A 27,752-nucleotide genomic window follows, 5' to 3' on the forward strand; every position below is an offset into this window, starting at 1 on the left:
AGCAAACATTATGACGGCCACATTTGGAATCATTTCAAACATATGCCAAGATACAAGCTGGCATTGACTGCCACAGGCCTTGTTGTATCAAACATATTTATCTTGATGACACACTCCACATCTTGATTGCATTATTAGCTCTCTGTTGCCCTTGTGGTCCGGTGAGCAGCATGCTGCTATTGGCTTGGGCTCCTGCACTAATAAGCCAGCCATAATGTTAGCATTCTGCAGAGCTCACACCCAGACTGGAGGAAAAAGGCTTGTTCTCCCTTTCTCACTGTGAGCCAGTTGACAGCGTTCTCTCTGAATAAGGTGCCCCGTCAGTTCGCCATCTGCGCCGGGCAAATTAAAACTGTACACCAGGGGGTGTTTGGCCCTGGCACATCAAACAATAGCTCCAGGACTTCATTACTTCAAGTTATAACAATTGTGTGCACGTAGGATCATTTTTTTGTCCCTTTTAACTGATAACATAGTATAAGAAAAAAACAACATTTGATTACCTGCAGAGGCATGCATTTGTCTCACGCCCTTCCCTATGCTGGCTTCAATTGTTTGGGTGGCAGGAAAGTCCTTTGGTGTGCTTTCAACAGGGAACTGAGCCCCTGTGTGACAACAGCTTTTTGTGGCATATGGGGTGTTTTATTGTCTAGGAAAGCTGATAATTGATCTTCAGTAGAGAGATTTAAAAGGCTTTTTGTGTGAATCAGCTAGAAGAAAAACAAAAAACAAAAAAACGGGACAGCAAAAACACACTACAGAGACCAAATCTGACTGCGGGTTGAGAACTTCAAAAAGTGCAGTGAAGCATCAGGGCGATGAGAGCCCCGCAGGCTTAACCGGGAGGGTTGCTCATCAAGTCTTGCTACCGACTGAGTGGTAATTCCTCCAGCAGGGAGGCTTGACAGACTACTGAGGCACTGTGGGACTGTGGAGGTCTGGACCTAAAACCTCTGGCAGACAAAGTGGCCTGTGTTCTGAGAAAGAGAGCTGTAATGGCCGACATCTCCCAGCATGATGGGCTGCTCAGTGCTGATACTAATCACAGAGTTGGATTAACCGCCACTATTAGCTTCCCTGTGCCCCAATTTGTCCAGTGACAAAGGAATCTGTATTTGAGCAATTCTTTTAAAACTCCTCATACTGTTGAGATGGGTGCTTTAGCTGTGTAGATAAAAGTCAAGGAGGCAGGCCAAAAGCATCTGATTGAAAATGACTGGTTTTGAATGTCGGTGTGTTAGAAACCACCTCCTAAATCTTACCCGAAAGCTGGCCAGCTTGTCGGCATTTCCATTTTTATTCCGGCCATGCCAGGGGCTGTGCGGAGCGGCCAGCGAGGAAGTAATGGGACGTGACAGGGATGATGATCCTTCTTGATACAGGGCATTAGGCCGCCTAGCCAGCAAAGCTCCAGGTCCATCAATGGACTGATGCTTCAGACAATGGCTTCAATGTTAAAGCTGTCAGACTGGCTGAGGAGGAGAGGTGGCACCGGCCATTGAGCTGCCTCAATAACATATTCTGTGACTTCCCAAATTGTAAAATGTAGAAACATTTACTTTGTAGGCTTATAACTGAATATATCTGACCCTCCTCTCCAGATAACAGTGAGTGAGTGAGTGAGTGAGTAGGTCGAGGTCCAATATGTTGTTCAAGGATATCAAAACGAACAATTCCATTTTGTCACTTCAATTGTGATGTTTTACTCACCAACGTCGTCAGCAAGCCGGGCAGGAATACAAGTAATCACACAGGTTGTAAACAAACCTCTAATTTTACCAAACGTGTTTGGGAATGAAACAACTGAACTGGGCTCAGTTTGCTAGTGTTTCGTCCGTTAGCACTCGGTGGTGACAAGCTAAGTGAAAAAATTAAAGGCATGTCCACTGACCATACGCTGAATCCAGAGCCGGGTTTTGCTTGCGAGTGGTTGCCAGGACATCTGGAGAGAGACAAAGAGATTCAAAATGACATCAGTGTGTGCGGCGTGATTGGTTGAGATTCCTGGCTTCTGGGCTCCAATTCATTCTCTTCAAATGGGAAACGTGTATTTTTGAATCTGTCCTGTTTGTGCTTCTGATCACATCCCAGATACAAGCAAAAGAGCCATAACAACCCACTTTGTCTTATAAATAAAATAATAAATAAAAATAAATAAAAAGACTTCTGTGAGCAAATGCTTAATTAACATAGAAAGATTGAGAACAGTATTCCAACAGGGATTGCAAACGGGGGCAAACAAACTACTCTTCAACAACTGAATTGCTGCCCTCGTTGAAAGAAATACTTCATAATGCTCCAGTATAAGTTGTTGATTTTGCAGTCACTTGTGCCTGCTGTTGCTCTGCCATCAAGATCTATTACCGGTCAATAGTTGCTGTTTTTTCCTCTGTCTGCATTGCTTTTGGAAATCCCTGAGAATAAATACATCTTCTTACCGTGGCAAGTATCAGCATGCTGATGGTAACCGTTCTCCACATCCTGTTCAAAGCCGCCTCTGAAGACAAAGAAACAAAGACAGACACACAGACACAAACACACAACAAAACAAAGACATCAGTAAATTTGCATCAATCCATTTTTACCATCCGTTTCCCTAACGGTCCATTTCAAACAAAGCACCTCTTGAGTCTTCCCTAAATTGGTTTTGTTGATGAGGAGTGCTTGGAGACAGGGAGGTAAGCGCACCGTAACAAAATGTAATTTGTTTTGTGTCTGGCTAAGGTCAGAGTGTTTGTGCCTCACATTTGTTGTTGGGACATAGTAGTGGCTGGACTTGAAGGGAAAATCCACCCTTGGATCTTTAACTAGACTATATATTATCAATTTTGTGGCGTTCAGCAGATTCCAGGAGTTAGTTTGTGATGAAAAGTTGTAATTTACTTTTGTGTGTCCTCACTTTCCCTCAAACTGCCTCCTCTGCTGGACTTTAGTTGGTCATTTCCTCCCTTCTCTAGATCTGTGCCCCTCTCTTCATACATAACACTGTCTGTAGCTGCACTGTGCGTTGGTCAACCGAAGCTACTGCTGGTGAAATTGGTACCTTGTGTTTGCCTGCTCTGCAATAAATGTCTCACTGTATTATTGTTGAATGTCAGTGAAAAACAGTCTGGAGGGAAGTGTGTTGATTTAGAGCGACTGTTACCAAAACCTGTCATTTACTACTGGTGTTTGTGCAGAAACGCTTTCTGTTATTGGGCCTCCCACTTTGCTAATGGCATGTGAAACATATTTTTTCCCATAATTTGACCAGCGTTTTGCAGGAACAGGAAAAATAGACACAAAAATAAACTTAGAGATAGATTTTTTTTTTTTTTACATAATCATAGCTGTGTTTTTATGTGGATTCTTTTGGGGGAAAAGGACAAGGTGTGCAGATTTGTCTAGTTGAAAATACTTTACCTGCTGGTACTATCTATGCAAGAACATAGTGACAAATGAAGAAATGAATTTAGATTGGGAGATGATTGGTGTTATCCCCTATGTGTTATGGATGTATTGATGTGTTGCCCTTTTTAGTAACATCTGTGTAAATTTACTGTACATGAAAACAGAGCCACATTTGAGCAAGAAAGGGACAAAAAAAAAAAAGTTCAATCCTGTTAAATGTATCCTTCCAAATTGTTTTCATTGTGAAATTTCTGCTATTCTGAACTTGCTGCTGTGCTATCCAAATCAAATAAGTTCTCCTTTTGAACAAATTCTCCAAACCGACAAGAAACCCAATCCGACAATTATTGATTTTCTGCTGCTCTGACGAAAATGTGCCTACGATTGATATGCTCCTCTCCCTCCAATAGACGCACCATCTTTCACCCTCGAGTCGATCAGAAATCAAAGGCTCACCCAGTCGCATCCATTCGACGGTTGAATGATGAGATTGAGCCGATGTACGGTGGAGCGGAAGCTCTTCCAGCCGAGCAGAGCTCATCATGGACGCCAACAATCTTCCCACACGTTGTAATGAACCAAATAAAACAGACACGGGCTCATATACTGCACAAGCACAAGTGTAATGATCCCAGTATTCATGCCGAAACACTTTGTACAAGCATGCATACACGCCTACTCTATAACAAACCAATTAGTTCCTTATATAACCTAAACACAAACCTTCATCTCACACAGATTACATTCAAACAGTCTTCCAGCACCCGCCTATAATTAGCAAGCCCAGTTTTTACACACACACACACACACACACACACACACACACACACACACACACACACACACACACACACACACACACACACACACACACACACACACACACACACACACACACACACACACACACGATCGTGTACATACATTTTTAGATTTCTTTTGGAGAGATTTACAATCCTCAAGACAAACAAACTTCTCAGTCAGCTCCTGAGAGCAACAACAGATGTCTAAATTGGAGGCAGTGAACAGCCAGAAAGCGAGAACACTAAACTGCGCTAGAGGGAGAAAAATCAACTCAAAGAATTAATCACCTCAATTTCTTCAGTGTGTGTTAAAGCAGCTACTTGGCTGTCAACTGTCAGGTTTAGAGAGTGTGTTTGCAAAGCCTGCTGTGAGGAGACCCCTTAAAGCATGGATGCACACCTGGTGCACTAAAATACACCCTCTCTTACTCACTAACAACCCCGGCTCTCTTATAGTATCTTCCTTTACGTTTCCCGAGGAAGCAGTTATACGGCCTAAGACAGCAGGTGATGATCAAATCAAAGAACGCCAGGCTGCTGCTTAGTTTTCGTGTGAAGACTGAAGAAGTTTGGGAGAAAACAAACTAAATAAAAAAAAGAAAGAAAGAAACATGGGGCAATCATTTCTACAGACGTTGTCTTTGGTATGAATCATAGTGAAAAGATAAAAATAAAGTGTTTGTCTACTCTACAGTTGCAAGTGTAAAGGTTGTGGCCACTTTACCAAAGAGTGATTATTTCCTCTCATTTGGTTTGATATAATACCTTTAAGACACCCACACCCACACCCACACACACACACACCACAAGAGAATTATTTTGCTCATGTAGGGCAGATGTGGTATAAGACTTATTTTTATCCAATTGAAGCAGATTAGAAGAGGACCAATATTTAAATAAACTTAAAGTGAGGTTTGAATCATAGATATCTCTGATGTATTATGGAGATATTGCAGCACCGTTCTCTGCTTTATCTACTGGGGGACAAAGCATTTGTATCCCCAGAACTTACTAAAAGATTGATGGAGTTTACACTAGTCACTACAAGATCCCTGATTTCAGTCCAAACCAAGGCTCTCGTTGCACATCACCCCATTCCCCACCACTATAGCAACTGATAGAAATGTCCACATCAATTACAGGACACAACTTTAAAACCAAACTAAACAAAAAAGCCATCCAAGTTGGAAAGGAGCAATAAAATGCCATGACCCATTAGACTTACTGGGGCTGGATTTAAGATTGGGATTGTATAGTATTTCCTTTTGAATATATTCACATAGAAGATGTTGATCCAAACAAGCAGAAATTTGATTTCTCCAAATTCTACAGAATTTGACTTAAACAACATCTACATCATCTTCATGTAAACAATGAGTGTTGCACCGGCTGACATATTCCTACACTGGGATCAACACAGAGATCAAAGTTCATTCCTCTCAGCTTGTCACACTGGCAAAGGGCTGTGAACAAGTATGTGCTCCAGCATTCCAACGTGGACCTGCTTCCAGATCAACAATGCTGAACCCATTTCTGAGCGGAGGTGTGCTTTACACTGTGGATAAAAGCAAACCGAAGCTTGTATACAGAGCTTTGTTAACTAGTACGCTGACAGGTCACCTTCACGACTGAAAGAACATGCCAGACTTGTCGTCATTCTTCACCATAATTGACCTTCTCTGGTGTTTATGCACATGAATAAACAGTTGAACGCGACCATTGGCCTAAAATTCATTTTGTTCTGCTCGGCTTTCCACACGTAAAGGAACTGCTGGCTGTCAGATACCAACATCTGTCTGCTTATTCCTCAGAAACCCTTTCTGTCTGGGTTCATGCCCTGTAGCTGGCTCCGTTACAATATGAACAAATAGTTAAGTTTACAGTTGTCCAATAATGCTACCATCTGAGTATTAAACTAAATGTCTTTCCCCTTGGTTTGGTAGTTTTAGAGGGTGATTGTTTTAGTATAGTATTGTATACAATATCTGGGCATAATGCACTCAGTTGCTCGATGTTGATTTGTTTAGCAAATCAGAGGAGAAATATTTTTGGCTGGTAGGCCTTTGACTGCGATGAATGCAGCGTTGACTCAACCTTAAACAAGCCGAATAGATGCAGTCACTTAAGGTGAGTATCTGCAGAACAAATTAACACCTGCGGATGAGAGTCCATAAACAAGATACAATGCAGGCACAAAATAATGACTTCACATGTAGCCTCCCCAACTACACAAAGAATTGCATGAATACATTTGTTTTTCAAATCTAAAAACGTGAAAGTGTCCCGAAATGATTTGTCGCTGATCTGCAGAATGAAATCAATGAATGACCCTCATGAACAAAACATGATAATTTCATTTATCTAGCACTTTTCAAAAGACAAGATACAAAGTGCTTTGCAAAGATGTAAAATAGGGGAGATAAATCCCACATGTCACACACAGCTGTTTATTTCCTACAGGCAAGGACACTCAAGGCACAGGCCCATAATTAAGATTTGGCATCATGACGGATTGGACCAAGTCTGAAGGCAAAATCATACACTTGTGCCGTTAAATGCCTTTGGAACAAGTCTGTCCAACTGTCTGCCCTTGTCATTATTAAGATTATGTGAAACATGTTTGATATTTGCAAATGGAATCCGGACAGCTGACATTATGCAGCTAGATAAACTTAAGAAAAACACTAAAATACTCTGCTGTGAGTGCTAGTTTTTAGTGTTATTCAGTAGGCGTCAGCTCAGAGCCACAAATCAGCTGAAGTTCACGCACGTCAACATGGCAAGAAACGTCACTGTCCAGTTTCCCTGCCCTGGCACACATCGACTATCCTGAAAGAATGCAATTAGATCACAATAAACTCTGGTGGTCACCAGACCAAGCCAAGCTCAATAGATTTGAGATTGAACATTAGTCTGGGGAATCTACTCTGTATTTTCTCTGCACAAGGGGAGTGATTAATGGGCATAGTTAAAATGACTCCGTACGCAATTGGATAGTCCTTCAACCAATCAGACCAACGATCCGGGGGACGTAGAAGCGACAGCAGCATCAACGGGTTGCTGCGCTTCGTGGCGTTTGGTGGCCGCTATGTTGAATGTAAACAAGAAGCTGCTTGGTTGCTTCTCTATCGTCATCGTGTTAAACCTGCCAATAGCGCGCCAGGTAAATAAGCCAGTTTGTGATTGGTTCCCGCAAAATTGTGAACTGAAGCAGGAGAATTAAACATGCAGGTCTCCAGACCGAGCTGCAGGGCAAAATCCAAGCGCCGGCAGAGAGGGTGGGGTTTACCCAGTCTATGGATTTGTGCGAATTAATTGACACATTTCTGCATGATGAGTTGGGGAATATGAGAGTACATATAATTTGTATGATAGATTCTATATTGTTCTTATTGTTTACAAATCCCATTAAAAGACCAAAACCAGCCATGACCTGATCCTACTAATAAGTACAGTGCTTAAAAAGACCAATATGTCTTATGAAGTTTATTGTGATTGTCCTGATGCCATCACATTTGATGTCTTTTCTAGGGGATTTTCTTTGGGAATATCCTTTAAAAGGTGTTTCATCTGCATTACACAGTTGATCCAGTTCCAGGATCCTTAGCCCTCCTTTGTCCTTGGTCGTTTTTTATTTTGGCATTGTGCTTCGGCAAGGGTGATTATACCAAATGCATTATGGATGCTACGCAAACTGAAACGCCCTCAAACAGTATGACGCTGAGCCGTCTGGCCGCACAATCTTTCAAATGTGCGCAACAAAGAGACCGAAAGAAAAAGAGGGCCAGAATCCTCTGTCTTCTCCCTCTCCTATCCCCTGGATCAGGCACAAATCAGTCATTAAAATGTATGCCACCTCTGGATGAAAAAGGACTGGAGGAGGAAAAGAGACCGATTGCCAATGAAAAGAGTGATGTGAGAGAGGAGACGTGAGAAAGAGACAGAGAGAGGAGGCGGTCCCAGGATGAGGATGACTTTTGAGCCGCTTCATCATAAACTCTGGTCAGGTTTCTATCTGCTGTCTGATTCACATCAGTTCATCCTTCTCTCATCCCATCACCATCCCTTTGTCATCCATTGCCTTTCTCCTCTTTCTCCACTCCTCACCTTTTTCATTGATATATACGCTATCATATCAAAATCTGATGTTACTATAGAGCCTGAGCAGAAGCTTTCTTTTCTTGAATAGAAAGACCTAAATGAAAAAACAGATGTTGTGCACTTTGGAATCAGACTTATAAAACTCACCCTCCCTTCCCTTCCACTTTTTCGCCTTTGTTCGTTCCTTGTCCCTTTGGTCTTTCCTTTACTTTTCCCTCCTTTAATCCATCTCTCTATACATTTATTTCTTGCTCCTTAGCTTCCTCCTTTCTAACAGTTTCCCTTTTTTCTCCTTCATACGTTCTTCTTGGTCCTTTTGTTCCTTTCTCTGTCCATACTTCTCTCTCTCGCTCGCTCTCTCTCTCTCTCTCTCTCTCTCTCTCTGGCAGTGGGGCTGATAGTTGAGTCTGAACAGGATATGTTGGCCGACCTCGCTCATGTTTTGGTCCTCAGTGGCTTCGTCCTGCACGCTAAACGCAACTCATAAATCAAAACCTCAGCGAGCAGCTTGGAGCACCTCACCAGCGTGAAGCCACATCGGCACTTCCTCCTTTTCCGTTGCAAGCACATCTTACTGTACTTGGGAGGACTTCCCAGTACTAACCTCAAACCACAGACCTAACCCTAATCTTAATTACAACCTAACTTGGTTTACTGCAAATCCTAAACTCACTCCTGAACATTACAACAAAAATGAATGTAAATATGCATACAGTTTTAATAAAAATTCAATACAAAGTATGCTGTAATAAAAATGTCATTACTTTTACCTCCACAAAAGCAGTGCATCTTAAATGATTATCTTATTGTGTACCAGGAGGCCTAAACAAAAGTTCAAATGTACACAATTTTTACAGATTTTTCATCAATTAAAGTGTCTTACTACAGGATATCCTGCTGGTTTTTAAATAATTAAATGCCCTCTGTCTTCACATTATTTCTTCCCAACAGGAAGTAGATCATCAGTTTACCAATCCCAACCCGGAAGCAAAAAACCCTTTTGAAAATGAAAACGGAGAAAGGTTTGAGGTCACGGTGCCTGTGCTTCTCCCGTAAAATCTCAACTGCACACTTCAGGTTTTGTACACATTAAAGAAACAAAATACACCTTGTGAATAAGTAAGTGTGGTGCTGGTATGTTAACTGTGTTGCCATTGGACAGAGCTTGTAGTATCAAAACTACTTTTCTATATCCAAAGAAAATCTTTCCCAAAATATGGAACTATTGCTTTTAAAAAAGAGTAAAGGAAGCATCGGGATCAAGAGGTTAAAGGACACCGAAAAGTACCAAAACTCTTGCCACCTGAAGGCTTGAAAATTGTCTCTAAAGGTTTAATTGCTGCTGCGTAGCAGCGTCACCACAAAGAAAATGTGTCAAAATAAAATATCCATGGAAACTTTTCAAATCCCTCCTGCTGCACAATCCATTTCTCTGCTGTTAATCCATATGTCCAGTTTGTTCCAAACACTCAGTTTCTCCATTACTAAACACCTCCTTATAGGCCTGAAGGCCCACCAGATAAGCCTTTTTATGGGATATAATGAACATCTGAATGAACAGAGAAATGGTACACGAGTGGTTTGAGGAGTTTCAATGGATGTTTTTCGTTGCAGTGACTCTGGGTCACACTGCAGAACGCTCTAATCTGCTGTGAATGCAAGCTGACTACACCTGCTGTCCTTCACCATGTTGAAGAGCCAGCTTTCAAGTTTACAGGAGTGTTTGACACTCAAAAGATAGAATATCAGTGGTGCCTTGAAAACAGTTTCTCTGTCTCTAGAAAAGATACATTTTGATTGTAGTTTTGCCTTTATTGATAGTAAAGCTGAAGATTGACAGGGGCCATCATTGTATTTTGGTTGTGCACTCTCTGTTCATAGATAGATGACAAGATAAATACCACTCTTATGTGTGTATGCTTACTATTAACCTTGCAACAGGCTTTCTTAACACAAAAGGCTGGAAGCAGCTAGCCCAGCTCTGTGTGAAGGTAAAACAATCCAAAGCTTACACACAAAACAACAACAACAAAAACAGAGTAAAAACACAAGTTGTGGTTTTACAGTTTTTTGTGTGCATGTGATCATTTCTGGGCCGGGCACAGTGACTTCATGGAGTTTTGTTGTCACAGTGAGACTGCTCCCAGTCTTTATACTAAGGTTAGCCAACCATCTGCTGGAAAAAGCAGGTTAGACAAGGCTCCAGGATGTCAGTGTGGAGTAGGAATCCAGCAGCTTTGAAATGCACTTCCAAAACACCACAAAACTCTATGATAGTAGATCTATGTACAAGAAACCAAATATTATACTGCAAAATACACAAATATAGGAGGGCACACAGAAACATGCATCTAAAAGAAGGGGAAAAAAATCCTATTAGCCTCTGTCCGTGTGAGGGCAGGGAAAGTAATACGTCTGGTTGGCCAAGCAGACTATATGCAATAATTCCAGGTCTGCACATTTACAGCCGTCAAAATATCTATTGGAAGCCAGTCAACAGTGGAAGTGGTGCTCTGTGTGTATGTGTGTGAGTGTGTGTGTTACAGAGGGGAAGGGGGAGTGTAGTGGGACGTCAGTCTACAGAAAACTCCATACAGTTTACAACCAATGTACGTACTGCAGAGGTAGGAGTTACAGCCAGCGTGGTGATTTAAGAACAGGTTGACCATCAACCAGACAGGGATGCACATAGTCCTTGACTGTCAGGAGGCACACAGGAGGAGAAAATAGTACCTTTAACGGCCTCTACTGCTTCTACTCCTCCTCTACCCTTTACTGCATTCATCCATCTATCTGTCTACCTATTCATCCATCGGTCCATCCAACAACCCATTCATCTTCCCTCCCCATTTTGCCAGACAGTGAAGTACACCGCTGCATGATTGAAACACGTGCAGTCAAACGCCGTTTTTTATGACACAAGCTATGAGGGAGGAAGAGAGATCTGCTCTGTGACTTGTGCTAAAAATACAAGAAATTGCTGGTTGAACAAATTGAACAGCAGCAATCTGCTCTGTGAATTGTAATCTTTATTTAAATATTTGGTTTCCTGACTGTACCTTATTTTTAATTAAAAACTGTTTCACAATATAAAGTATACGGTCTTGATTTTTTAACTTGAACATTCTATCCTTAAAAGTTACTTGTTTCAATACTCTTTTTATATATTTTCTCTCCCTCTCTTTATATATAGTAAGGGAAAAAACATTCACCTTGATAAGCTAATAATTACAGTTGAGATTTTGAACAAAAACTTTGAACTACAACTCAAATTAGCTTTTTTTGAACGTCTCAGTCTTATCTACACCCAATGACATGTCTTGCGCTGCACCATAGCTTGCCGAGTGAGCACTCAAAAATAGCATAGATAGCATCAGTATCCAGGCTAAAAACAGCAGCTAATTAGCTGCTCGACGGCAGCACTTCATAGATCATAAAAACCTACACCTGCAAATGTTAAGACGAGTTAGTTTAGATGCTGAACTTCTGTGATATGTATTCTTCAACACTACTGACACTGTCACTCTGTCCTCGTAGGCTGGGAATACATTGTGTCGCTGTGCCCCTTAACTGTGAAACAAGTTGTTTTTTTCTTCAAAATTTATTTTTTATATTGACATCACTTTTAAACAGCAAAAATAAAGACTTCAGTCTCCTCCAGGTTTTCATGCCCTCCGTCCAACATCCTGGGCAGAATCCACATTCAATAACATATTGTATTGGGTATTATTGTCAAATGCATAATAAATAACTCAGTTATAATTTATACTGTTTATTGAGCCCAAGTGGGGAAATTACAATTTACATTTAGTTTTGTTAGCAATGACTACACAGGCCTGAAGTATACACACACATGCTCAGGATGTATTTATGCACAAATGGAGATTTTGGGGGGAGGGGTAGGGTGACTTGCTCAAGAGCACCTAGCAGTGCCCCAGGAGGTGAAGTGGCATCTCTCCTGCTCCCAATCCAAACACCGTATTTTGGTCCGTACGGAAACACGAACCAACGACCCCCCTGTTCCCAACCCAACTCCCTACGGACGGAGCCACCCCCTAATACGTGGCAGCCGCTCAAAATATTCAGGTCATGTTGATACTGCTGGTCCAATTTCCAGCGCTGTGTGCGGGCCCAGTTGATGTGCACACTGTCGAACAACTCACTCGAGGAGGTATGAAAAAGAAGTGCTCTACGGCCGCTAGACAACACATGATTGACTATGTTACAAAACTGTCCACGGTGACTGTGAGTTAAAAGCCTAATTATGTCTTTGTATAGCTTCGTCCACCCATGTGCTTTCAGACTGGCCAAACACCACGGTGGCTGAACTCACTAATTAGTACAACAATGTCCAGAGAAGGATTAACAGCCAAAACCTACTGCCGGAGTGTTTGATTAGAATGCAAATCTGCACACTTTTGTCCTTCTGTGGTTCATGATTGGATACCTCGATGTTGAAAGTGGGGAATCAACAATAAAATCACGTCAGGCAGAACATTACTGCTGCACAGTTAATGGGCTGAAAGCCTGAAGCATTCTGCCCTTCTGACCACACCCCAACCAGTGATGTTAAAACAAGTGTTCTTCAATAAAACTGGAACCAGAAGAGCAACATTGACCAACATTTTAAAACGGAGCCCGGTGCACAGACAGCTTTTTGGCCTCTGCAGTTAAGGGCTGATTTACAGTTTGGGATTGGAGGTAGTACCAGATGATAAAGTGCCTAACATCCAGTTTCCCTCAGTTTAGTTCTCATGTAGCGACTATACCTTTTATTCCATCCTGTCTGAGTATAACATATATATATTCATTCAGTACCTTCTTGCTCCAACTCTGTAGTTGAAACTACAAAAGATTAAATAGATTTTCTGCTCCATTCCATCAATAGAAAGATGTCTTGTGTATTATTTTATACTGTACATATTTACCAAAATGTAGGACATACCTGTTGTTTTTGTACGCATCTATAAAAGAATTTAAAATAAAGTTTCGTGGGATTGAAATATATTTGAATTTGTGATGCCACCAGCAGTTCAGTTGAATTTAAATGTTCGACCTACATCTTGTCCATATTAGACACTTTTACATAAAAATCAGTTAATCCAAAATTCCCTTACAACAATTATCCTTGTATAATGCAAACAGCTTTTGGCAGCAGTGACTCTGTAAAGTGGGTCTGTAGCTGTCAGCTGTCAGATACTATTTCTGTCTTTATGTGGACTTTTCTACCTTCCACAGAGCCTTAAAACTCACTAAACATATTGTGCTGTCCGTGTGTTGTTTTAGCTGCTCCACTGAGCACTTTAGTTTTTAAAAGACGAGCAGGACAAACCGCGGCTGTAAAACTTTGTTATTGTCCCCACAATTCTAAACAGTAACTGTGCTAAAGCAAAGAACTGTACAGTCACGAGCTACAGACATTGCTGTAGCAAAGATCTTTGGATTATGTATGACAATTTTTCAATTTAAAGAAATGTTTGACATTGAAATAAATTGCCATTCATTTAAAGATTCTTTACACAACATTAAATTACACTAAAACAGACAATCTTTTAAACAATAATAATATAAGTTTTTACAATACCAATACTTCACCACAGTTCACCACAATAACATGAATGAATATGACAGTATTGACGGCTGTAACAATGGTTGTGGCATTTGTACACTCTCCCCCATAGTAAGTATGAATTGTGTGATTTGCGTGTGTGTGTGTGTGCGCGCGTGTGTGTGTGTGTAACTTACTTGAAGCCCGGTGAGACAGTGGCACAGCTGCCAGATTTGAGCCAAATGCAGTAAGGGTCCCGTGAAGACAGACAGCTTCTGCACCAGAGACAAAGACAGACAGAGAGATGGTCAGTGATGAAGTATTTGTGGAGAACACCGAGCCCATCAGCTGTTTGCTGGGAGATGAGGTACTACACCGCCACCAGCCTAACACCCATCCCTTTCCTCAACTCGGCCTTAACACAGGGTAGAGCTTCATGCTTCTCTGTATGAAAAACGTGACTACATAAATATAAGTGAGGCAAAGACAGAAGGCAAAGAAACAACAAAGAAAAACAAAAACCCATTAAAGTGAAGATGAATTTGCTGCGGTTTCATTTTCCTTACGTGAGTTGAAAATGCACAAATAGTTCTCACTTACTGTAGCATCTCTACAGTAAGTGACACAGCAAAAGTGTCATTATTGCAGCATAAACCATTACATCTATTAAGATTTATTTATAAGGACAATGCACATTAATCAACATTTCTGTAAATGTGGCAGTGTTGAGCAGATGGCTAATTGTGAACTGTAGTTTTAGTTACCTACAATGCACCTGGAGGAAAACATGGCTAACTGGCCGAGAACATGCAATCTCAACACAGAACCGGGGATCAAACTCAGCAGGGCCAAGTTTAAGCTGTGAGGCATTAGTGCTAAACACTGAGCAAACTTATTTGATAAGGACAAATACAGTACACATAAAAATTGCACAACAATTATCCAATGCAATGTCTCACAGCATTTATAGCTCGTTTTTTACAAGGACAAGTGGCCAGAATGGGTTTCCTCAAGAGGGGGGCTGGTGTCTCCAAAAGAGATAGGGTGAGAAGCTCAGTCATCCGTGGGGAGCTCGGAGTACAGCCGCTGCTCCTTCGCGTCGAAAGGAGCCAGTTGAGGTGGTTCGGGCATCTGGTAAGGACGCCTCCTGGACGCCTCCCTAGGGAGGTGGTACAGGCACGTGTAGCTGGGAGGAGCCCTCGGGGAAGACCCAGGACTAGGTGGAGGAAGCAAATCTCCACCCTGGCCTGAGGACGCCTTGGGATCCCTCAGTCGGAGCTGGTTAATGTGGCTCGGGAAAGTGAAGTTTGGGGTCCCCTGCTGGAGCTGCTCCCCCACGATCTGATACCGGATAAGCGGATGAAGATGGATGGATGGATAATAGATCTGTTCCCAATCCATAGCATTTATAGCAACAAGAGGTCCTTTCCACAGAATTGATTGCTTCTGCAGGGGATCTGAGTTTGAAATGCATGATTTACTTACGTAAATGGGGATCAAGCTACAGAGTAGCTTATGTTTTTTTTTAAATAATTTTGTTTTTTCATTATGACTTATATGTTGAGCGGTGTTAAGATTTTAAAAGACTGATTCCAATCTTGTGTGTTGACTTTTTGTGGTGCCTAACCACTTGCATGATCACTGCAGGTCACTGCAGTTCACACAGTGACGCCATACTAACTGACCATGAATGAGCTCATTCTGAATGACCCGCCAGCGTTGTTCCAGTCTCATGTTAGCAGTCAGCAGACGAGTCAATCACTCCTACTTACAGTACTGTCTGTCTGTTTTGTGATTAAGCAGGTATCATGGTGTCTGGAACTGTTTACATCCACCATTTAAAGCAGTCCGCATTATCCACCATCAGTAGCCATCAGTCACATTTCCTTCAGTATAAAATCCCAGCGGAATCACAACATTCAGTCCTTTTACTGCACTCTGTGATCCTCACACGCCACTTCTGTTGATTCAACTCCTCCACTGATCTGCTGTCAGTTGCTCCGCCTCTTGTTTGGTTTAACTTTGCGGTTTTAAAAAGGTCCCATGGCGTGAAAATGCCACGTTGAAGTTTTTAACATTAATAGGAGTTCCCCAGCCTGATCGTGGTACCTCAGTGGCAAGGAATGGCAATAGATGTAAACAGAGACCTGGGTATTCTGGTCTGCCATGAGAAAATGAAAGCTCAGATGGGCCGATCTGGAATCTTGCTCCTTTTAAGGTCATAAGGGGCAAGACTACGTCCCTCTTCTCTGCTTTGCCCTCCAGGAGAATTTGGCCCGCTCATGAGAAAGAGAGAGACATCATGTCTTGCAAACAGTTGGCGAAGGTCCAACTAGCTCTTTTCAGGTCTGTGGTTTTCACCCAGTAGCAACAACATGGTAATAATGTTGCTCCAAACTACAGTCACTTTAGAGATAATACTTTACTAGAAAATGCCACCAGAGGTAAATAGTAAACAAACAGGAAACATCTCCAGATTGCTAGTGCCGACAGCAGTGTCCTGCCAAACCAAAACCTTACCGGCAGTCATGGAGCAAGTTTTAATGAGGACTCCCGTGGCCTCTTTTAAATAGCCACAGTCAAATTATTTACAACCATCTTAACAGAGTGAGCAGGAGTCACACAACCTTCACCCTCAGTCTGTAAACATTACAGAGAAATCCCACTGAGAGCACATTAGTGTGTCACTCTTACAGAACAGAAGGAATTCAATATAGAGACTATTCCCTGTCCTACGCCTGCAGCTGGGCGTGGGACACCGAGTGAATGCATGCATTTGTCTGCGTCCTTTGCACACATATGTACTATATGTATGCAAGAACAGTTTTCATGGAAAGGACAAGAAAATCAATAAGAAAACCCAACAACACTATCCACACGCCATCTAAAAGACAAGTGCGTAAACATACGCAAGTCCCTTTGGACATTTCCACAAACAAGGACCGTCTCTATAATTATGCAAACAATGCTGCAATTTACACAGATTTCGTGAAGCTCATAAACTTTTTTGTGTGTTATTGACACTGTCAACGGGTGTTTGTTCATCTGAACAGCAGCTTTGTAATTCTTAAAATATCGGGTGAGGTGTCTTTAGAATTGTGCTGGTGAGGATTTGCTGATGAGCATCTTGGTAAAAAAACATTTGTTCCATAATTGTCAACAGACTGATTGAATAGCTTCATCGTTCCAAAGCAACTGATTTGCTGCAAAGGAACAGGAAACTACATAGACCCTTTGCACGTGACGGCATGTTCTACTCACTCGAATCATAAACGCCATGACGGATGGCACAAGAGCTATGCTGTTATGCTGTTAGCTGGCAAGCTAAACGCGGACATGTCTTGGTTTTGTTAGTGTTCTCATATACACAGTCTGCAGAATAATCCAACACAAGCCTGTTTCCGTTTAAAATGACAAATAATAAAAGTATGCTCACCAGCTAGAACACTAAAAACTAATTTAGAAATGCACATCACAAGTGCATCAGACACAGCAAGGACAGCAGTGCTCAAAAGTTCTGGTACAAGATAGTTAATGGGATATTTACCCAACAACCACAAGGACAAAGGTTTTAAAGTGACCACCAAAAAAAATGACCATTGAGTCGATACTTCCATGAGTCAGCTGAAAACTAGGCTGACTCACAGGGCGTATCAAGGCTGCCTATTTCAGATGACATTCTCCTTGGTGCTGCCCAAGACAGTTGTGATTGGTTTAAAGCAATTTACAGCAACTCAGAGCTTTATTCCCCTTAGTATTCAGCTACACCCATCTCCAGCTAAAACAAAGTGTGGACATAGGTCTAGCTATGCAAGACTGACTGATAACCAAACATTGTGAGCTTCACACAACTGGCTTTTACTCCTGAAATACTGTAGGTGACTGGTGTTTGTTGGGTTTCACCCCCTTGTATTTTGCCTGTATTCTATAAAACTAAATCCCAGTATTGACACCTCAACATGCACAAAAAAAAAATTTCAGAGGGACCAACAAACTTTCTCATCAGAAAAAACAACTTTGTCTATCACAGCTTCACAGACTGAAAGAGGACCTCTGGATCCCGGGGTCTTAAAATGACTCTTGCCAATGTGTGAGGCTGCCAATGTGCGACACTGCATAGTGCAGCTTTTATAAATTATTCATGCACTAGCCATAAGGTATATATGCATCCCTCTCCCCATACTGCCTCTCTTCTCCTCTTCATCACCACATTCCTCGACAGTTATGACAAGAAAGAGCCTCGACACTGAAGCACTATGGGAAAAGAAAAAGCCTGTCATGTCCAGCTGTGGTTTCGAGAGAGACAAAGTCATTTGTTCTTTGTCTGACGCTGTTCTGATATTTGCAGTTAATATTCAACGTGTTTGTGCGTGTCCCTCGTCCCTCTTTAAAACTTCAGACTTCTTTTCTGCCTTCTTGCTCATATTCTGTCATGCTACGACGAAGAGATAGGTGTGTATGTTCGCCCGCAGCCACAGTGTGTAAGGAACATCCATTAGCTGCTGAGGGGAGAAGGGATTTATCCAGCTTCTGAGGCTGAGGCTCATAACTTCCAGCTGTCATTTAGCCAACCCCCTAGGAACAACACAGTCCTGACTTAGTGGAGAGGGTTTCAGCTAATATAATGCTGGTGAACAACTAAAGGCTATAAATGTCTTTAATTGAAGTAGATACATGGTTTAATACTGCTGTTGTGCTGCATTTGTTATTGAGGTATTATAAATAATGTTTTTCCAGGAAAGAAATGTCCTTTTTTATCTTTCACTAATGATAAAATATGTTTGTTTTTTTAAAAGGAATATTCTGTTTTCTTACAACTTGATCTTATCTTTTATAATTTTGTCCGTCTTTCATATCATCACTTAGATCATTTTCTTCACTAAGTTAATTGCTGAGCTCTATGAATGTGGCTGCATTGCAACAAAGAGAACAGCCACTATGTGGAAACTTTTCATATAAAAAAGGGAATATCCACTGGAGATGAAAATCCCTGGATCTATAGACGGTAAGGGTTTGGGGCCTCTGTTGCCCTTTTATTGTATTTTTTTATTAAAACCTCCATTTCCTACAGTTCCTAGCCGCTTCTGGAAACAGAGCATTTTCTGAAACCTAATATTGGCAGTAGGGCCTCGAGTGAAAAAAGAAACCTGATGATGCAGGCTACAGGGAGGGAGGGAGCGAGAAAAAAGCAAGCCCAGAGTGAGAGAAATGCAGAGACAGAGAGAAAATGGAGGCAGAAAACCGAGAGATGGGGTAATTCTCATCTGGATGGGAGACAGATTCATTGGTGTGGTAAAGTAGGATATGGTGACTGAAACCTGACCTCCTGGCCAGAGCTGATGAGGCTTAAGGGGCCCCTAATCCCAGGATGAGGTGTGCTGTAGCTCTAGTCTCTAGAAAGGATTTGGGGATGCAGGCGATTCATGAGCTTAAGAAAGCCTGGCCGTATCTATTTTCTCCCCATTCCTACTTTTCCTCTTCCCGATCGTTCACAAAAAACAAAACAAGGCGGCCACTAGCATTGGCTGGCGGCCAATCAGCTGGATCCAATTTATGACAAAACGATGTTGAGAGCTTCTCCAGGCCTCTGCAGTGAGGAGTTAGCATGCTATGGGGGTATATGTATTCCCTGATGGAGCTGAGGAGAAATCCTTCCTCTGGGTTGACAGGGTTGAGAAAATGGGGGGGGGGGGGGGGTTTGGATACAGTACATGGGGCCCACATTCCTCGCTGCCCCAAAAATAGATTCAAAAGCTAGGGAGCAAGTACATTAACTGGGGCTAAAACAGCTCCTGACAAAACAAAAGGCTGTAGACAAAGAGGTACGTTGGAAGCCTTCGCTCCTAAACTTGTGCTAAAAGGAATGTCAGCCTCTTGACAGAAGCACTTTCAAGGGTCTACTTTGTACCATTTGTAGAATCTACAACAGACAGTGACCTGTGGCAACTGTGTTTATGGGGCGATAATGTGATGATGAAATGAGAAACAGGGTTAACCAGATTATGGTAGGGGAGTAGAAGTCTAATAATAATAAGTCACTTTCCACCATTGAACATTTAATTCTGCAAAATTCTGACACATTTGTGCAGTAAGAAAAGGTTCAGGCTCAAGACAGGAAACAAGTAAACCATGGTTTAAAAATAAGGTTGGTCTTAGGGAAGAACTGTGATTACTGACATGCTGCATGTGCATGTTAATTTACCAAAATCAGGTTAAGCAATGCATGTAAATGTGTTCGCTGTTCCTGTTTAACCTGATTTGGAGTTTCTTGTGTTTATGTAAAAAATGAATATGACTATTACTGAATAAAAAGCTTCCAAAAGACAACGGCAACTTTTTACATGTGCAAAGAAGGCACCTGCTAATTTGAGGCATTGTTTGCTATTTCAATTTTTTCGATTCTACACCACTTTTATACCAACTTAATTCCAGAGTCCAAACATGCTAGCTGTAAATCTGTAAAATATATAGAACTATATTCTCAAATTTGCTCCTTTTTATTGAAGCTCAAGCATGAATCAGATCAGAATCAGCTTATACAAATGTTCAACCCTGCCACTAATAACCATAGCATTTCTTACGTGGCAGCCACACCGTATTTCTCTGCTGCTCAGTTTAATCTAAATCTCACTTACCTGCCAACACCACTAATAACCAAGAGTTTGTGGGGAAAGTGGGCCCAACCAACTCAATAAACCAAGCAGATAATGCTGCTATTTGGTAAAGGCTTTTGTCCAAAAGCCTCTCAGAGCATCAGGAGTGGACACATTTCTTAAATTAGTAGCTGCAGAGGAAATTTATCCTCCTTTACTTGAGTCACCTGGCAGTGTTAGTGCTCTTTTCTTCCAGGTTCACAGCAAGGAAACCCTACATTTGTGCAGTAGTTCTGGGCTGCAGCAGTGTGGTCTCTGTCTTCGGACTGGAAATCTTTGACTTGTTTTGTTTGGTGACTGCCTACATAAACATTACACAAAGACCCTATTTTCTACTTTTTCTCAGATCCCCTGAAAGTAAATTTACACAAAACATAAATGTTACATGTTACAAGACACGTGCAGTATTTAGTGCTAATTGTGGCCCTGAATAGGACTAAGTCCATCTGACCAATTTATCCAGCTTTTGATGGAATTTGGTCCCACTTTCAATCTTCCTTTTCACTCTTCTTGAAATAAAAGACTGACATTTGCTTGGCTCAGGACAGTAACTTAGATTATCTTATTGATAGATTTTACCTATTCATTATTCCATTGCTTGATCTATAAATTTTCAGAAAATACAATACCCAACTTAAATGCTAAAAACCTTGGAACTGACGCTTATCTGGCTCTATGTAAGGTAACAGAAACGTCCTCCAGCTCCTCCTGGGGGATCCCTAGACGTTCCCAGGCCAGATGGTGTGTATAATACCTCCAGTGTGTTATGGTTCTACCCCGCGGTCCCCAGCATCCTGGAGGCATCCTGTTCAGAAGCCACCACAAGTGACTGCTTCTAATTGGAATAAGCAGCGGTTCTACTTCAAACTTGTTCACAAGTTCGTCGCGCTACCTCCGAAGCTGAGCCAATCCATCCATCCATCCATCCATCCTTCAGTCACAAGCCAAACATCGTGACCAATCGGTTGGTAAATCGAGAGCTTCACCTACAGGCTCAGCTACTCTTTTCACAACGACAGTCTGGTACAATGCACAGCATAACTGTTGAAATTGCAGACGTCTGTCAGTTAATCAGTCTTGCAATGCCAGACCTTCCTCCACAGCGCTGTAAAGGAGGGTCTGGCTAGTCCACACAGCATTCCGGGATATGTGAAAAACGTGCTCTGGTATATTGGCATTTTTTTAAACCAATCACAAATTGTCGTGGGCAGTGCCATTGCAAAATAGCCTCTGGAATTAACTGGTTTTGTGTACGTTCAAAGTTTGCTTTTTGTCGTGCAACAGAAAACTCAGATTGGACAGATAGTCTAGCTAGCTGTCTGGATTTACCCTGCAGACATCTGAGGAGTAGTTAACCACAGTCCTCATAAATCCACCAGAGTTTAAAATGACACAGAGACAGCGGAATGAAACAGATATCCGGCAGACACAGAAATCCAGTGGAATTTCCGCTTGTACCGGAGCAATCCCAGAAGTGGAACATCATAGATATAGACTACTTCATCATGAACACTTCAAAAAGTTCTTCAAAAGATATTCAACTCTTCCCACTGACTCACACCTGAAGGAGGCAATTCGATGTTTCCTGGCAAACTCAGGGGTGTTCAACTAATTGATTAGTCAACTAATTGTTTCAGCACAAGGGTATACAAGCCCTCACTGTGGCAGAGCTAAAGCTGTGCTCGACAGGTGACTCACTTCTTGCAGGTGCTGTAGTCGGAGCAGCGGCTCAGCGGCACTCGGATCACACAGCCGGAGAATGCCACAAACAACGCATGATGATCCCGATCCAACTCCAGACCCAGCACCCTCCGGTCCTCTCCACGCACGTTGCATCTGGGAACACAGAAAAACATCAACTATCTCCATCAGACATTTCAGATTTTTTATTATTTTCATTTTTAAATCAGCGTTGCAAACGACTGGCACATCATACAGAAAGCCAACTGTGAATCAAGCTCAATTCAGATACACATTTTTAGCTGTGCAGTTAAAAAAATAAAAAAATACAGAAGACAGAAAAAAGCATTCCCTCTAGCTGTAAAGGGTGATGCAAAGTGTTACAATAGACCAAAGAGTGGGTGGGCAGGACAGATCAAGGCAGAACTCAGAGAGGAGGAGAAAGAACAAGAAAGAAAAGATTAAAGAACAGAGGAAAAAGAAAGATACCAAGTAAAGTACAAAGACAAACAAAAGAGAATAAGAGGAAAAATAATTAATAAAAAACATGGAGGGCTTAAAACTGAATCAACAGACGAAAACATCAACATGTAGCCAAGTACAGGTTGTCTGACTTGTTAGGGTTGTAGACGTCGATGTCCTCCAGGAGTTGGGTGCTGAAGGATGCGTTGGCTCCCTCGGTGCTGGCCAGGATCTTCAGCACATGGCCGTTGTCTGAGCCCAGAAAAACCATGGTGTAGTTCTTATACGGCCCAGCAGACGTGTCCACTGCTATCTGGGTCAACTTGAATCTGTATCAAAAAAAAAGAAAAAAAGAAGACTATTATGAATGCAACAAAGCATTAATATATTGGTGGAGAGAGCACTATAAACACTGACTAGTAAGCCATCTTCAGTGCAGATGTATTGAAATTGAAGCTGTCACTTCCTTCAAGCAGGAGCAAGTTGGAGCGGGCTGACAGAGCTACATGTGCTGGTTAGCATCTTTGAGGTTTTGTTTTGTCAAAGTCGATTTCCCATGGTAAACAAAACAAACGGTGGGCGAATACTGAGCTCATTGTATAAAGCATCAGCGTGCAATCAATCACTTCATCTACCAACCCACCATTCCCTTCCTTCGTCCCCTACATCCTTTAATCCCTTCATCCTATTAATTCATCTACCGATCTATCCTTCCGCCCACAGTCGTTCAATTGATTCGTCATCCCTGTTGTTTAGACACTTTCCTCAACACGCCGCAGTCTTTTTTCGAGCCCCAGTTTTCTGTCTTTTGTTCATATTTATGAGAAGGTCCAGTGCACTGTTCCTTTGTTTGGAGCCCCACCCTGCTTCATATTGACCCAGCTCCACACAGTCACATCTGGGAGCTGCCCAGTATCCCCACATTGGTCTGCTGCTGGCTGCGCTGGAGCAGTTGAGGATTAAGAGCCGTGCTGAAGGGCACCTGAGTCCAGTGGTTGTTGACAGAGGGATGCACTTTACTCATTAATTTCCTCTGCCCGCACTTTCCCAAACAACAAACTTCCTCTTATAACCCCAGTAGTTTTCTTGGCATCTCATCCCTTCTAGATGCTTCTGTAAAGGACACTCTGACCCTCCCAGATGGACCCACGGAGGCTGGTGTGTTTACCCACATGGACTTGACTGGCACGTCCTCGCACTGACTGTATGATGTACTTCTGGTTAGATTTCATTTATCTAGCTCCTCTCTGGGGAGAGGCGAGGCAGATGTGATGTTTTTGGCGGCAGATGTGAAGCGGCGCATGTTTCCCCTGTGTGGAGCCAGTGCAGTGTCTGGCTGGCTGTCAGCCTGGCTCTGCTTCAGGAGGCATGGAGGATGCTCCTGTATACCGGGTGTGTCTGAATCTGAGACATGTATCTGCTGCGTGTACAGCCATGTCCTCCAGGAAGTTTATGCGGTACGGTCGGAAAGATCTGTGACACATTCACCCCCTTGTTGTCACACTCACTCTCACAAACACAGACACAGACACACACACACACACACCTTCCTCGGTCTGCAGGTGAGTCGGTGCCCACGGAAGACCCCTCTCTGTGCGGCTCGTCTTTGACGTGGGCTGAGATCGAGCGTTGAATAAATCCGATGGGTTTTAATGAGGAACAGGGTTGTGTGTTCCACCTGAGCTCACTCATCGATACTAATCACAGCCCCGAGCGTGGAAACACTGCCCGTAAATTATGTTGCTATAGAAAATAATACCCACACAGTAACCATTAAAGAAGAGATCCTGCATTTTTCCCCCCCTTTCTTTCTCTGCTTTTCTCTTTTTTGTGTCATAGTAAATCGAATATCTTTTGGGGTTCGGACAAAACAAGACATTTGAAACAACATCTCGGGCTTTGGAAACTGGCAGGCATTTGTAAAAGACATTCTCAAGTTGAATAGACAAAATTATCTATTAATCAAGAAAATTATTGTTGGCTAATTGATTAAAACAATTGTTAGATGTAGCCCTATATTTTTAATAAATACAGAACTTATAATTAACTTTATTATGCGCTGATGTCTGATGAAGCTATTCATCCAAATTGCCACGGATTAATTTTCACCATATGCGACCCATTTTTAATAAGGAATAAAGTCATAGAACTTAATATGTGTGGATGTGGGGGGAGATGCTGGAGTCCTCTTAGTGGATACTTCCTGTGCTGTTTGACTATAGAAATGTTACCCATTTCCTTTTTGTGTCCCTGTCTTGTATGTTGTTGTTCTGTGTGTTACATGTTTTGTGTAATGAGGGACTTAGTTTTGGATGCCTTATTGTTAGGATTTAACTAAATGAAAGACAGTAGCAATTTCCACATATACTTTCATTTAGAACGCAGCTTTTTTGATAATGGGTGATCTTTCATTTTTGGTTTGGCTTACTAAAAAAGAGAAATGTTGACATTGCATTATTACAGGAGACGCATTTGCTACAGGCGGACACCGGCCGTTTAGCCAATAGATTCTATCACACAATTGCATCCTCCTCGGCAAGTACTAAAACAAAAGGCGTGGCCATTGTTGTCAAACGAAATCTCCCACTTAAGTCCACATACGGACCAAAATGTGGTGGTGAACTGGTAGCTGGAGAGGTGCCAGTTCACCTCCTGGGCACTGCCAATGTGCTCTTGAGCAAGGCACCGAACTCCCAACCTGCCTTTCCATGGGCAGCCCCCCCCACTCTGACATCTCTCCATTAGTGCATGTATAGGTACTGCGCATGTGTGTGTAATTCAGGCCTGTGTGTAATGTGTGTAATAACAGAGTGTAAAATTGTCATTTCCTCTTGCAGGATTAATAAAGTATATATATATATATTATATACAATCAAATGCTGGAGTTAACAGACTTCTTTTATTGTTGGTGTAGATTTCAATGTTGTGTGGGACCCAACTATTGAAAGGTTGAACGCAAAGGCCAATAGTGACCAGGCTCAGGCTACAAATGCTCTTTACGCTTGGGGCTTAAAGGTATTTGGCATGTAGTGGACCTACCTGTAAGGCTTATTAGGAGCTAGCATGCTAGCTTTAGAATGGTAGGTTGTTCTCAATGGCAGAACACTGGTACAACACACAGTGGTTTACTATCATCACTAAAAGAACTACTTCCATGTCCCTGTTCTGCAGGTATCCCACAAGTGTGCTCTAGTCTCTATTCTAGAAGAAGTCTCCCAGCTAATCCTGCCTTGTACTGACCAAAGTTGGAGAGTTATCTAGCTGATGTGATCTTACCTAACTACTGCGCATGTGTGACTCCCAACAAAGATAGTATAGAAGTGGGATGTCTCACTCTGGATCTAAAACAGAGACTAAACACACGGTAAAAAGAGGATCTGCAGCAATGTAGTTGTTGCTGTTAATGTAACTTTATAAAAATTAAAATTTGATCACAAAAAAAGAATTGAAGGTGGTGATAAATGGTGTTGGGCAATTGTAGATTACTAGTTACTGTCATTTGAGAGTAATTAGTTATATTATGGTATAACTGTCTCTATATTGTAATGCTTTACACTACTACCCAATTAAATGCACCTTACAATTGAATCACAGTAGCCTACGGGAAAGTTACTTTCCATCGCTGATTAAATGTAATGATATTACTTGTAGCAAGACTAAGCATTAACTCCCGAAACGTTATCCGTTAGTTGCTCGGGCCCATTGCTGTTGGCACTGACAGGAAACAGATGTTGTCCGTACCTTGTCTGGTACTGGCTCTGACCACGGGAACAGTGATGGGACAGATTGCTTCAACAAATAACTCCTGAAGTTAATGTCCATGTCGCAAATGTAGCCGTCTCTGCAGTCATCCCAACCATCAAATACAGCAACAGGAAATAACACTGACTTTTTTTTGTGCCAAAATATTTGCGACTTGGGTGAATTCTTAAAAACAAAACAAAAAAAACACCACTAAATGTTGCATTATAATGCGTTGTAACTTGCGTTACTGAGATTGTAACAAGTATAATATACTGTTATTTTGTTAGTAATGCGTTATGCTGTATTACTGCGCTACTGCAAAAATGAACACATTACTGTCATTGCGTTACTTTTGTAAGCCGTTACTCCCAACAATGAGTGCAGGTACCCTACAATGTGCCTTTTGAACACATCTCATACCTGCTGGTGGTCCGGGTGAAGTAGGGCCTGTTGTTGACCGATGGGACTGACTCGTCCATGAGCGGGTACGACTTGATGAAAGTCAGGGTTTCGTCGGGGAAGTTGGTGGAAGACTTGTAGGCAGCCGCTGAGCCCTCCCCGGCACAGCATCCCGGTCTGTACAACAGCAGAAAGACAAAAAACAAACACCATCAGGAGTGAATTCAGTTCCATAACATACAGACGTAAAACACGCTGGCAGGTGTTTGGTTTTGGGGATGAGCAGGAGGGGAAAACAGGTGTCTTCTGTGACTGCTTCTTCTTTTGTTCAGAGAGGTCTGTGCAGAACAATAACAGCAGCTGCAAAACCCTCCATTGTGAAATGCAGAAAAACATGTTCTTGGAAAGTGACAGTTTGTTATTTAAAGATGTGTGTCTTACCTTGGTTTGGGGACTTGTTCCTCCGGAACAGGTGTCCACGCTGTCTCACTGTTCCTCTGCTCTTTGAATTTGCCACTGAAGGCCTTCTCTATGTCGTCCATGTAGAACGCACAGACCGCTGAGCCGGTGATGCTGTTGAAGGGACCACAAGGGAAGACGAGATTAGACAGAGCGAGACAAAGGGCTGGAATTCAGCACCTCGTCCAAGTCTGGCACAACATTTGTCTTTAATAAGGAGGGCTCAGCTTATAATGATGGTTAGACACATGCACTGTACATGAAAATACTACTTTATTTATCCTGTGATTTTTCTGTCTTGCCTTCTCTTCTACCGTTTGCCCTAACTGGTTTCATTGTTTGTAAAGCCCTTGTAACCTTGTTAAGGGAAGTAAATTAACCACATTCTAGGTGGGCTAACCCGGATTTAAGCTTATAGCTTAATGGCCCTGCTCTGGAGCATGGTTAATAATAATAATAATAATAAATTGAATTTGTATAGCGCTTTTCCCGAGCTCAAAGCCGCTTAACAGA

The 27,752-nt window shown here is 42.1% G+C and overlaps 1 protein-coding gene across 5 annotated transcripts in view; it reads right to left on the reverse strand.

Moving 5' to 3' along the window:
• Positions 1-27,752, reverse strand: part of sema6e (sema domain, transmembrane domain (TM), and cytoplasmic domain, (semaphorin) 6E) — a 150,859-nt gene that overhangs the window by 18,104 nt on the left and 105,003 nt on the right. For all 5 annotated transcript variants that reach the window (XM_034873825.1, XM_034873824.1, XM_034873821.1 and 2 more), the window contains 7 exons: positions 27,222-27,353; positions 26,802-26,957; positions 22,790-22,966; positions 22,194-22,331; positions 14,040-14,117; positions 2,439-2,497; positions 1,892-1,942 (listed from right to left, as the gene is read on the reverse strand). In XM_034873825.1, coding sequence (XP_034729716.1) covers positions 1,892-1,942; positions 2,439-2,497; positions 14,040-14,117; positions 22,194-22,331; positions 22,790-22,966; positions 26,802-26,957; positions 27,222-27,353 — 791 coding nt within the window. The remainder of the gene's footprint in view (positions 1-1,891; positions 1,943-2,438; positions 2,498-14,039; positions 14,118-22,193; positions 22,332-22,789; positions 22,967-26,801; positions 26,958-27,221; positions 27,354-27,752) is intronic.

Source organism: Etheostoma cragini, chromosome 6, assembly GCF_013103735.1.
Source record: "Etheostoma cragini isolate CJK2018 chromosome 6, CSU_Ecrag_1.0, whole genome shotgun sequence".
NCBI lineage: Eukaryota > Metazoa > Chordata > Actinopteri > Perciformes > Percidae > Etheostoma > Etheostoma cragini.